Genomic DNA, 14073 nt, shown 5'->3' on the forward strand with positions numbered 1-14073 from the left:
ACAGACAGACAGACAGAGAGAGCGAGTGAGAGAGACAGAGACAGGGAGACAGAGAGAGTGACAGAGAGTGACAGAGAGACAGAGAGACAGAGAGACAGAGAGAGACAGTGTGTGCTATGAAAATAGGACTGTGTGGTGAAGAATGCCACAGTAAATTGGAGGAGTAATTTGATTAGACTTGTTGATTAGACCACCACAGGATCTGTTAGAGGACCATGTCATTGATTCATGTCGCTTTGTCCTCTATCTTGCGCTGACACACTGCCAATGTTGTTCTACCAGTGGTATCCGCCACGGCGGATATCACACTATAGTTCCCCAAAAACCTACGGCTCAGAAAATACCTATTTTTCAGGTGTGAAATGGAGGAAGGAGGAAGAGGATAATGACAGTATGGTATGAATGCTATGATATATGTGTGTGGGGTGGATGCACTTGTTGTTAATCCAATACATAAGGAGGAAACAGGACGAGGAGGGATTTTTCAGATCTCTGTTTCAATTGAAACCCACACTCTTTCTTCCTCTTACTGTTTCTCAGTCTCTCTCTCTCTCTCTCTCTCTCTCACACACACACACAAACACACACACACACACACAAACACACAGGCATGCGCGCACACGCACGCACACATACATACACACACACACACACACACACACACACACACACACACACACACACACACACACACACACACACACACACACACACACACATACACACACACACACACACACACACACACACACACACACACAAACACAAACAAGGAATAAGGAAGAGTAAGAAGGAATGAGGAATAGAGAAGTGAAGTCCCCTCCTGGTGCTTATGGCCATCCCTGTGTCAGTTACATCATCAATAGAACTTGACAGACTAGTGTTTGCGTAAAAAAGGAGGAATTGCAAAACTAGACACCACAGTATCTGGTAAGACTAAAACAAAGGAAGCTTTGTTGGGGAAGGTATTCTGAAAATGTAAATGACCAATTACTTTAGAAGGGATGACGTTAAACTACACTAAAGTGACCCTTGAAAAAAATACATATTCTATATATACCATATATATACCATATTCTCTGGTGATGCTCTGCCAGGCCTGTACTGCAGACATCTTCAACTGTTGTTTATCTTTTTGCCTAACATCTTCATCAGGAAATTAAATGCATGTTCAATTGGATATAAATCGATTGACTTGGCCAGTCAAGAACTTTCCACTTTTTGGCCTTGAAAAACTCCCTAGTTGCTATGGCAGTATGTTTGGGGTCATTGTCTTACTGTATGATGAAGCGCCATCCAATACATTTGGAGGCATTTGCTTGTATTTGAGCAGACAAGATGTTTCTGTACACTTCAGAATACATGCTGACGCTGCTGTCAGCAAACCATAGCACCCCCTCCACCATGTTTCACAGATAAGGTATGCTGTAAATCTTGGGCAGATCCTGTTTTCTTTCATTTACATTTACATTTTACAGTAGTTTAACGTTAAATGCTTTTTTCTTTCCTCTTGCAATCACTCTGCAGGCTTTTTAGCAGACTGTAACCCGACCATCCTTTTTGAGGATAACGAGTGGTTTGCACCTTGCAGTGAAGCCTCTATAGTTTGGCTGGTGATATATTCTGCGGATGGTAGTCTCTGACACATTCATGCCAACCTCCTGGAGAGGCTATGCTTCTGATATTTGGTCCTCATGTTGACAGACACCAATAGCAGACTCCAAAGGCAAATGCAAAGCCTAGAATCAATGCTAGCTCTCTTGACAGCTCTCTTATGCCTGCACAAATGATGTGATGGAACACAACTAACTAACCAGAAACACCTGTCAAGCCGATTTTCCAATACTTTTGGTGCCCTGAAATATGGGACTATGTATAAAAATAATTTTTAAATGGTGAAACCAGTCTGAAAAAAGAAAAATCTCTCTTTCAAAATCAAACTGTTGAAGTAGAGAGGTACAAGGAGACAAAATGCTTCCTCTTTCCAGGACTTATGGAGGAAGTTAGTTTGTCAAATTAAAGCTACTTTGAAAAAGCAGTTCAGTCAGTTACTGTAAGATAACTAGTCTACATGGCAGAAACTGGATTGACTGAAACACCCTGAAGTAACCGGGAAAGATGGAGCAAACCAGAACTAGGATAATAGTTAATTTCTTCTTTTTTTTGCAGGGGGGGGGGGGTGTAGTGAGTAGTGACAGTTAACTACTGAAAAAAGTAGTTAACTACTGAAAACACGACTACGATTTTAATTTAGTTAAACTACCACCAAGCTACAGAACAATGTAGTCTAACTAGTAGTTGAGCTACATGTAGTGGAACTACTCCCTAACACTGGACAAAAAATACTGTAACTAGAAACAACTCTCAGCATGTTAAATAATGTGTTATGTTAAATGCTTATGCTTTAGATAGGCCCATTTCGGAAAGAAAAAATGGCTTTGTGAGGTGTATACTCTGAATCCAAAACCCCACAAAATACGCAATGTACTGTAGTCAGACTTCATGAATGATTTTTAATCAATGTTATTACTGGTTATAAATGGACAAAACAGCATTAAAATACCATCAATAGGAGGTCCCAATGGCAGTAGACTGTATGATATCACCTCTTTATCTCCCACAAATAAAATCATGACATCCCACGAAACATTATCATGACATCACACTGTCCACAACAAATAAAAGACAAATCGGAAACTCTCTTCCTCTTACAAAATAAAAACATTTGGTGACTAACTCGCAGCAAATGGTGCGTAATGATTGATGATTACCATTTCACCAAATGCATTGTGAAGAGTTGACTATAAACTGAAGCATCAGCCCGTTGCATTATTCCAGAAGCACAAAATGCAGGTTTCAACAATTTTACAATTTAAACTACAGAAAATGTTTGATATTTCTTAATAATATTACAGTATGATTTTCAATTACACATAAAGCCTCATAGGATTTTAATTTCCGATAAAAACACAGATCAATAAAACATTATGGTGAGCTATGACAACTTATAAGTATTTTAGATTAAATAACATTAATTTGTTCTATCCATCTCATAACTGGCCCACAGTATGGAGTAACAAATGGGAATCTATAAGACTTTACGCCCCTTACTTTGGGGAAAGCTGCAGGGTCGTGCAATTGACACACAGCAAAAATACACCAAACTTATCCATCCTATGTTTCTTCATCATGAGCCTGCTGTGTTGTTTTGGGTGTCGCTAAGAATATATTTGAATTAAATCATTGTCCACCATCAGCAAACTACCACCACAGATACAGAAAATATGACCTAACATGCTAACAGCCATTATGATAGGCTGGTAGCATTACTAGCCAAGCTAGCATACACTGGTTGATGCCGAAGTAACTTGATGCAATTGATTGGCGAAGATCACAAGTGAATATATATTAAGTACGACATACCAAGGATTTTCAACAAGTACCCGGATCAGAACAAATTGCTGTCTCGCCCTACCCCTTATGTATCCAGCCACCTTGATTTCCTCAGGGCAGGCTGGCATATCTCTTGCGGACTTTAAGGCTATCCCTGAGTGTAATAATCTGCTGGTTCTATGACTCAGTGGGGCTTGGGGTTGAACTCTGAGAAACTGTAGGAAGCATCTTCGGAATATGGAGTGGCTGGCTATTGAAACCGGCAGATTGATCCAGAGAGCTTTGACGGGACTGTTGGCCTTGTGTTTGCACATCCTTGGAGTTGTAATTCCACAGCTCCTGCCGGAACGCATCCTTTGTGTTCATTTCCTTCTTGAACAGGATGATGTAGCACTTAGGCAGGAAGTGACAACACAGGATGCCATAGCCGGAGAGGAGGATGACCACCATCTCCACGGCGGGGAGGTAAGGGCCCGTGGTGGTGGCGTAAACGGGGCCGAAGATGATCCAACAGATGAAGTAGATGACCATCCCAAAGGTGATGAACTTGGCTTCATTGTAGTTGTGAGGCAACTTCCTGCCTTTGAAAGCGCAGACGAAGCCAATGAGAGCCAGTAGGCCGATGTAGCCCAGCATGGCGCCAAACGCCTCGAACGACCGCTCGTCACACTCAAACAGACGCTGCCGCTTGTCTTTCAGCGCGTTCCACCTGGTCTGGGGAGGTTTGAACACCAGCCACAGGGCGCAAATGATGACTTGCAGGGACAGGCATATGCCGATGAGAACGTAGGGTTGGTGGAGCTTTTCTAGAACCCTCTTCAATCTGTCGTCCATCTCGAAGGCCAGGATGATCCTACAGGACTTGACCAGGATACAAGAGATGCAGAGGGTGAAGCTGAGGCCAAACAACACCTGGCGAACCTGGCACTGCCACCAGGTGGGTCTACCAACGAATAACACAGCGCTCACGAAGGTGCCCAGGAGAGAGAGCAGGATGAGGAGGGAGATGGGGCCCACTGAAGACCGGACCACAGGGGTGTCCCAGCGGATGAAAAAGATGATGCCCGCTAAGAGGGTGAGCAGGATCCCCAGGACAGCCAAAGCCAGCAGCACGTTGGCATAGATGTCGATCCAGGTGAAGAAGACAGCCGTTTTCTTGGTGCACTGGGCACTGCCCCACAAGGAGTAATGGGTGTTGGTGTCACATCTGTGGCACACATCAGAGTCTAGGGATGGAAGGGAAATACTAATTAAAGACACAAACATCACTCAACAGATGTCCCAGTGCAGTCATACTAGCTATGAGTCAACAACTGGATGGTGCTCTTTTCATTGTATATGTGTGTTTTTGTGCCATCTTAGAGTAACCTGTTTGGTTGGAGAAGTGGTCGGGGGAGCAGGTGACACAATCGTAGCAGCAGACAGGTTTCCCCTCAGTTGGTTTCCTCATCTTACCAGGTGCACAGCTGTTTGAACACCTGGAGACCACGTCCCCCTGGGAGAGAAAGGTAGCTTTATGATGCACTGTTTTTTACATGAATGGAAGAGAGAGAGAGAGAGAGAGAGAGAGAGAGAGAGAGAGAGGGGTACCAAAGACAGAAGGAGCGAGAGAGAGAAAAAGTGGGAGGTTGGGAACAGAGAGAGAGAGCAGGGTGAGATCCTCCCTCACTATGAAATCAAGCCTGTCCATAAAAGGTAGAGAGAGAGATGGATGAGGGGATAAGTGAGAGGAAGTGTGACAGAGAGAGAGAGAGAGAGAAGGAAGTCAAAGTTAGAGGGAGCGAGAGAGAGACAAAAACTGGGAGGTTGGAAACAGAGAGAGAGAGCAGGGTGAGATCCTCCCTCACCGTGAAATCAAACACATCCTGTGCTGTTTGCTGTGAGATGAAAGTGAGTTTATTATCCTGGAGGCTATAGCGAGCCACGATGTAATGCACGTCCACTGGTGTTGTCGTGGTCTTCTGCCAAAGGGTGACATCATAGCCTGTGTTCAGATTGCCCTGGTCGTCGAACTTGTAGTTCGCCCCGTCCATGTGAAATGTGGTGTTCTTCAGGGCTTCCCGCAACTGTACAAAAGTACAAAACAAAGACGGAACATGCAAAGTAAACGTATTACTCAAGACAATAGCAAAAGAACAATCTAGAATCCGTAGTTATGCCTCGTGAGACAGGCGTACTAAATTTTACCATATACTTTACTTGTTTTACTTTCATGTACTTCAGTAGAGTTGCATGGTAGTAACAGAATACCTCTCTGTGGTGTGTTTGTGTACCAGAGAGAGAGGGTGTGTGTGTGTGTGTGTGTGTGTGTGTGTGTGTGTGTGTGTGTGTGTTTGTTTGTGTGTGTATTCACCTCCCAGGGCTGAAGTCTCTGTTGCTCCTTGCAGTCTCTGTTTGCACAGAGGTCAACCACAGCCTGGGCGATGGCCCTCACTGCCAGCCCCACACTGAACACAGCAAAACCATACGTCCTCTTCCACAGCACCTCATTGGCCGTGTCATTGGGCCGCACCGGTTCTTGTCTCTTTACTAATCTGAGGGTGTGGCTGAGATTTAGCCCCTCCCTCTGTTGTTTTTGTCTGTGCTCCAGCAGAAACCTCCGGAGAAAGGAGTTGTTCCTGTGGGCATCAGGATCTGTGTCCAAATCATTGAGGTACTGTTTGAATGAAAACGCATTCCCTGACCGGAGAGTGACCCCAATGACTGTCCCCGCATCGCTTAGGGTCCAGTTCCCCAACACGCGAGACGAAGCTGACCAGTTATTGCTGGCCACCCACACCTTTCCCCGGCCTCTCGGATCTTTGAGCAGACTGGCAAAGACATACATCATGTGATTAGGCTTGGCGAAGGACACTATGGCCTTGACACGAAGGTTGTTGACGATGTGATTGACCGTCTTGTTGACACTGTCTTTCAGCTTGGCGTCACCCAACACGTCAGGCAGGACGACGGTGAAGGCCAAGCAGATGCCGGCAATGTCGGCGTAGTACTGGAATCGGTCTAATATGTAGCGACCGTATTCTCCATCTGTGGTCACCACGCCAACCCAGGTCCAATTGTGGGCGGTGAGGATCTGGACGATGGTGAATGCCTGGTGGTCATCCTCCGGCACGGTCCGAAAGAAGCCTGGAAAGCGGGTCTTGTCACTCAGGATGCCGGAGGTCGCACCATAGCTGATCTGGTGAGGACGGAAAACAGTAGTTATAGTCATACATACACACGGTAACAATTAACATACATATTTATTGCATTTTGCCGTTGTGTTGGAAAAACCTTATATCTCCATAAAGAGAGATTTTCAGTAATTAATTTACATGCCTCTTGAAATTTAACGTGTTTCAAACCAGTTTGATTGGTTGTACAGTCATGAAATATACTCAGCACATTGGGCAGACGAAGCTAAAAAATAGAATAGACAATATTTAGATACAAGGTTTTTCCAGGACCATTTGCTTAATCAAATGTACACAAAAAGACAGAGAAGGTGTGACAGTAGTATTCACATCTTGACAGTGATCTTGATTGTGATCATGAGTTTTTTTATGTGTGGTTCAGTCTCACCTGAGGAATCTGCTCAAGGTTGAGGTTCCTAGCAACCGCTATGGATATCTCAGAGTGGTAATCCCCGACAACGGCTAAGACGGGAGGAGCAGGACATTCAGTGCGGTTACCACCCCCACCTGAGGACATCATGTTGTCAGCCAAAACATGTCCAGGTGTTGTTGCCAATAATCTACTGAAGTCTCTGCACTCTGCAAGTATTCTCATGATGAACATGAATGATTATTGAAACACGATGATAGCCTGTTTGGCAGGACGACGATGGCATATTGTTAGAAGCAGAAACAGTCAGGTGCCCACAGGGTAATACCGTGTTGATATCAAACAGACTAAAGAAAAAAGGGTTGTCAATTCTGATATGCTTCCAAGGTGGTTTAATTCAGACACACAATGACCTGACGAAGGGTTAGGGTTAGGGTTAGGGTTAGGGTTAGGGTTATCCTCAATCCTACGCGGATTGAAATGCTGTCTGTTTTTGTGCATTTGAGTGGGAGCATACCAGAGTGACAGTTCCTTTGATATGTTCTTCTGTCTTGCACCTGATGAATTAGATGTGCATATTTTTCTACTTTTTCTTTTGATATAAAATAAAATTTAAAAAAAAAAAAGTTGTGCCAATTAAATCACTGGAAGCTTCAAATAGTTCCAATGATTCATCCAATATAGATTTTTTTACCCAATATTGATTTACCCAATACAGATTTTCTATTGGACTTCAGACGGGGGGAAATTGTGGACAAAAATAGACTGTTTCAGCCCAAAATAGTTATGGATACTCTCAAGTAAAACAATAAAACTACCACACATTTGGAAAATCTCTTTCTTGAATTGTTTTAAACACACAACTTCCAGTATAAATAAAATGTTTTGTGGTTAAAATTGCAGTATCTATTCAATTCGAAATTTGTTAATCTAAATCTAATCTGATGTTGATTATTATCTGTCTATTATCTATTCTCTAAGCCTTACTTGTGTCCTCATTGCAGTCTCCACTGGCTCTCCTCATGAAGGAATAGGTCCTTTCCAGGGCAGTAGTGACATCTGAGCAGGAGTCTAGGATGCAGTAGCCCAGGGTGAGATTCTTCAACTCAGGCCACTGGTTCACCTCCTCCACCGTCTGGACCATCACCAGAGACTGGACCAGTCGTGCCGCGCTGAACCTGAGAGAGACACACACACACACACACACACACACACACACACAGACAGACATAAAATTGTTCTGAGAAACAAGGTTTAAGCGAAATCATATTCGCACAAAGATACATACAGTGCCTGCACCCCCTGGACTTTTTCCACATTTTGTTGTGATACAACCTGATTTTAAAATAGATTAAAAAAAATTAAAAAAAAGATTTTGGGGAAATGTTTACTAATTAATTAAAAATGAAAAGCTGAAATGTGTCAAGTCAAACAAGTCACTCAATAAGTTGATGAGTCCATCTGTATGCAACGATTATAGTTCATATGATTTCAGAATTAATATATCTGTTTTCATAGGGTCTCTGAATTGCATAGGAATCAATTACACTCTATACAAGAGATGACTTTTTCTTATCTTGTTGTGGACCAGAAAGGCAGCTTTCACAGGTTCTGTGTTCTAATTTGAGTTCAGCTTCTAGTTGCCATTCCCTTTAATACATTGTACACAGAATACACATGCTTGCTCACCTGTTACAGACTCGTATCTCCCTACCGTCCTGGAGGACTTTGGGTTCGACACTCTCGTGGATAGGGAACAGTCCCCCGATGATGATGTCACCAGGGACTGTAGCAGAATCGCGGGAACTGACCCGGCCCAGGAAAACCAGGGCAACAAATTGTAAGCAATAGATCCCATAGAAGTGTGTCATCTCTCTATCTCTCTCTCTCTCTCTCTTTACTCCTCAATCTTATGCTACTGTATCTCTGACAGTTTTTTCCGTATCTCTCTCTATCTCTCTCTCTACCTTACCTTTTATCATTTGTTTCTCTGTCCTTATTCTATCACTCTCCCTCTACCTGTATTGGTTCTATTCACTGCTCTCTCTTTACCCCCTGCTTTCCCCCCACGGACTACCTGTGGCCCTCTCCTCTCGCTTTACATGACCTGTCTGTCTCTCTGTCCTGTGCTTTTCTCGAACCAATTACCCGTGTCCCTCTCCTCTTCTTGCTAACTGTTAATCTCTAACTCTTCCTCTCTTTGCAGTGGCAGACTGTTTGAGCTCTCAAACAACGTTGGCAGACTGACTGAGCTCTCCAGGATGCTTGCTTGGCTATATACCTGTGGAAGAACACATTCCTCATCCTCGTTGCATCCTACTTTGCACATAGCTATAATAATGAAAAACTTTAGGAGGAAATCATTCCAATGAAGAAGACTTCCTGATTCTGTTTCATAACTTGAAGATGAAGAAGATCATGAAGAAGCAAATGCCAATCATGTCAAAGTACCTTGTGGTGAGATGCCACAGTAATGATCCTGACATTCAACTCTGCACTTAGCACTGAAACTATCAACGTTTTGGACATAAGTTTGACTAAACAAGGAAGTGTTTTCACCTTGGATCTGCATCAAACCCACAGACTGTAACACCCTAGCTATCACCCCAGCTCTCAGAGGAAAAGCCTCCTCATTAGCCAGCTCAAAAGACAAAATGATGATGTGATACTCCAGAAGGTTATAAGACAAATAAACTGTGTCTGCTGGCTACATTTGCAGAGGGACAATATTAAAGGGAATGGCTACAAGAAGCTGAACTCAAATTAGAACACAGAACCTGTGAAAGCTGCCACAACAAGATAGGAAAATCTTATAGAGTATACACCCTTCATCCTAAGTACTATAAAAATTTTTTTTTTTAAAAACCCAATAACATTATGATCACCTTTAATTTAGGGAGAAACCTCTGTGACTTTTAAGAAAGCAAGAAACGTTACAAAGAACCATCCAAGATTGTCAATTATCAATTGTCAAGCCACTATCAATTGTCAATTCACAACAACAGTAAATGGTACAGTTACCCTGTCAGAGGCAAAGTAATGGACATTAACAGTTTCATAACTTGTAAAACCAAAAATATGATGTATATACAGTTTGACAAGCTTGTGGGAAGACATATTACTGAACACAGAAGCAAAACAATGGATTTTGAAGACAAGATTTTGAAGAAGCAAATCACCCTATATCAGCATTCTCTTTTCAGTATTGAGAGCATGTGTGTAGGTCGAAGATGTAGAGACATTAATCACTTTAGAAAGTGCAGAGATACATCTGTCAGAGGAACAGAACAAACATTTTGTACAAGCCAATTTAAATTTTGAGAGACAGAATGGCCATGTTTGACCGTAGCTCTTTAACACTCTAACCATAGTCCCACAAAATATGCAGATGTAGTCAGATTTCATGAATGGTTTTGAAACTGTGTTTAATCAATGTTATGACTGGTTAGAAATAGACAAAACAGCAGTAGAATAGGATGTCCAATGGCAGTATACACTCACTGAGGACTTTATTAGGAACACTATACTAATATAATGGGTAGTGTTAGAAATTATTTTTATGAAAACAGTTGCATCATAATGCTCAATAGCAGACAAATAAATAAAGCTTTTCAGTTCTTTATTGAGAAGTTGTTGATAATTGTATTTGATATTCCATGTGCAAATCAATTGAATTAACTTGTTTTTTTTAATCATCCGATCCAGGAAACATTTATCTTTGGTAATCATTAACTTTTGATTGAGAAGTTGTTGATAATTGTATTTGATATTCCATGTGCAAATCAATTGAATTAATGTTTTTTAATCATCTGATTCAGGAAACATTTATCTTTGGTAATCAGTAACTCTTGATTGAGAAGTGTTGGAAATTATTATTATATAAACTATAATAAAAAAAATAAAAATATATTACTGCAGTGTGCTAAATTTGCTAATGTCCTGTTGATAAATGAGATGAATCAAGCATTAGTCACATAGTGCGTTAGATTAATACATGGAGAGGTTAAGCCAGGTCATCAAGAAAGATGTTGCAACACACGCTTACACAAAGAACTATAGTGGAAAAGTAACAGGCTAGGGAGGACATACCAGAGTAGGTATCTTATCTCTTACAGGGAGCTGACTCAGCAGATGGGATGAATGGTGTGACCAGCCCGTGAACAACAAGGGATGCCAAGTCTAAACCGCGGTTCCTCCCCAACCAAATAGCCAATCACAATCATTTTGTATACTGTAAATGCTTTGTTTGACTGTTTGAATGCATCCATTTTTGGAGGGTTGGTTACAGATTAACAGCTTGCTGACTGTGATTTTCTTGGCCAAAAGTGGTCCTTGTACAAGTTTGGAATTCTGACATATAAATAAATAGCTAAAAGTAAGTAGTTTGTCTTCTCCTTCAAATGAAGAACACGTTTTCACAGTAGGGCCTCCCTTTGCTCTCAAAACAGCCTCAATTCTTCGTGGCATTGATTCCACAAGATGTTGGAAACATTTCTTTGAGATTCTGGTCCATGATGACATGATGGTGTTATATATGTGCATTTGATGATATATTACTGTTGTTGTACTGACGCTACTAGGTAGTGCAGGTGACAGCATAAGGACCGTTGGGGTTTTGGCCGGGTGAGAATGTGTTGTCAGTGTGAGTGGCACAGTTAACTAAAGAAGTTGAAGTACTCTCGTCTCGAACTGCATTATTCCTGCCATCTATCTCAAACACAATATTGGCGACGAGGATGGCTGACTTTAGTTTACCCCCGCCCGCTCCTTTCCTTGCCGTGCCCGGAGACCCCCCAACTCATTGGGCGAATTGGGTTGAAAATTTCGGTGTACCTGGATGCTTTGGGCTATGATGATATACCCGACAAGAGGAAGATGGCACTCCTTCGCCATTGTCTCGGCGTGGAGGGGCAAAGGATCTTTCGCACCCTGGGCCTGCCTGACACCTTATGAGGAGACAGTAGCTCTTTTAACGAATTACTTCACCGGTCAACAGAGGATTTTACTCCGACGCTACAAGCTCAGAAGGCGGCTACAAAGACCCGGTGAGTCCGTTCGTAACTATGTGGCTAACCTGAGAGACATGGCCCGCCTGTGTGACTATGGGGCACTGCAGGAACAGATAATTCGAGACCAGTTCATCGAGGGAATACTGTGTGAGAAAACGAGAGAGAGACTGTTGCTTGAATCAGACAATTTGACTTTGGGTAGAACTGTAGAGGTAGCGCTGCAAGTTGAGACAGCTGTTGAGTGTACCACTGTGCTCGCGGGCGCGGGACCCATCGCGGGTGCGCCTACTCAGCAGCTCCAGTCCACCTATCACGCGCACTACGGCGCTCACTCCACAGACGACAGCCAGTGCTGCTCGGAGGCGAGTTTCCCAGTGCAGGTCGCACAGAGGCAGAGCAACAGGCATTGACCGTGACATAGAAGCACTCGTCAGGGACTGTGCACCATGCCTTCTCAGCGGGACCCCTCCACAGCCGGCTGCTCCACTGGTGGCCCCACTGCCACCAATCCCTCCCCCACAGGGAGGGCCACTATGGCCACCGGCGCCTCAGCTGCACCCTCAACCAGCTCCTGATCTGGTGCCTCCTGGCCTCCAGCCAGATCCAGTGCTTGACCATGTTCTGGGCCCACCTCAGGGTGACCCCCCAGCTGTTCTGGAAAGGCCACCGCCAGTGGTCAGGGAGGGCCGGCCAGTACGGGACAGGGGCCGCCCCACTTATTTGAAAGACTATGTCACTGAGTTTCATGCCTAGGCTTTGAGGGCGTTCTACTAATAATTTTAGTAGTTTAGTTTTATTACTTGTTTTATAATTGGGTTCTGTGCTTTTGTGGGGAGGGGGAAATTGTTATATATGTGCATTTGATGTTATGCACACTCAGTGCGCAGTACTGACGCTACTAGGTAGTGCAGGTGACAGCGTAAGGACCGTTGGGGTTTTGTCGGGGTGAGAATGTGTTGTCAGTGTGAGTGGCACAGTTAACTAAAGAAGTTGAACGTTACTCTCGTCTCGAACTGCATTATTCCTGCCATGTATCTCAAACACAATAGATTGCATCACGCAATTCCTGCAGATTTTTCAGGTGCACTTTCCACCTGTGAATCTCCCGTTCTACCACATCCCAAAGGTGTTCTATTGGATTCAGATCCGGTGACTGGGAAGGCCACTGAAGAACACTGAACTCATTGTCATGTTCATGAAACCAGTTTGAGATTACTTTTGTGACATGGTGCATTATCATGCTGGAAGTAGCCATTAGAAGATGGGTAAATTGTGGTCATGAAGGGATGCACATGGTCAACAACAATACTCAAATAGGCTGTGGCATTCAAGCGATGATTGATTGGTATTAACGGGCCCAAAGTGTGCCAAGAAAACATTCCCCACACCATTACACCACCTCCACAATGAGAAGGTGTACAGTGTTCCTAATAAAGTGTTTGGTGAGTGTATGTGACACATAGAGTTGTATGTGTTCATGCCTGCTCGTTTGTATTGTACTGTATAACAGATACCCCCCATTCATTTGTAATTGTTTACCCCTTATGACTGGCGCGAGGTGGTGGAGAGTTCGCTTTGGGGCTCGAGCTGCGGTTGTTTCCTCAGTTGGCAGTTACCCCCCAGACTCAGTAGCCAGAGGACAGCCAGCTCACCCTTTTTCATTTCTATTGTTCTTTCAGGTTAGTGACATGTCAACAAACACCTCTACAGTTAGACTAGGCATATACCGTAGCTAATCCGAATATGTAGATGGTGTTAAAGGTATTTTGAATGATTGATTGAGGTTGGCTTGCAGGGGTAGCCAACACGGTGCCCGTGGGCACCTGGTCGCCCACAGGGACCACGTGAGTCGCCCGCAGGACATGTTCTAAAAATAGCACCAGTCACCATGGAGCTCTTTCTAAATTAAATTTGTATTTAATTGTGTTGATGTTCTTTTTGAATCAATAACACTTGCATTGATGTAGATTTGATGGCAATGACAATATTGAATATACATTTTTAAAAACAAAAATGTTTTATGAACTCTGACCTCTGAACTCTGTCTGGAAAGTTCAATATCGCGCGCACTCTTTGCTGAGACAAGCTAGCGAGTGCAGCTACAATGGGGAGCTAGATGTGGGTTTTA

The 14073-nt window shown here is 43.3% G+C and overlaps 1 protein-coding gene across 1 annotated transcript; it reads right to left on the minus strand.

The window, feature by feature from the left end:
• Positions 1 to 2493: 2493 nt before the first annotated feature.
• Positions 2494 to 8807, minus strand: LOC310818443 (G-protein coupled receptor family C group 6 member A-like; the record flags this gene model as incomplete). The annotated part of the gene is made up of 6 exons (XM_083689388.1): positions 2494 to 4619; positions 4762 to 4888; positions 5879 to 6571; positions 6955 to 7028; positions 7924 to 8114; positions 8626 to 8807. The coding sequence occupies 6 exons, from the start codon at positions 8805 to 8807 to the stop codon at positions 3571 to 3573; spliced, it is 2316 nt and encodes a 771-aa protein (XP_083545514.1). The 3' UTR covers positions 2494 to 3570.
• Between the last annotated feature and the right edge of the window lie 5266 nt (positions 8808 to 14073).

Source organism: Argentina silus (assembly GCF_951799395.1).
Source record: "Argentina silus genome assembly, chromosome: 17".
NCBI lineage: Eukaryota > Metazoa > Chordata > Actinopteri > Argentiniformes > Argentinidae > Argentina > Argentina silus.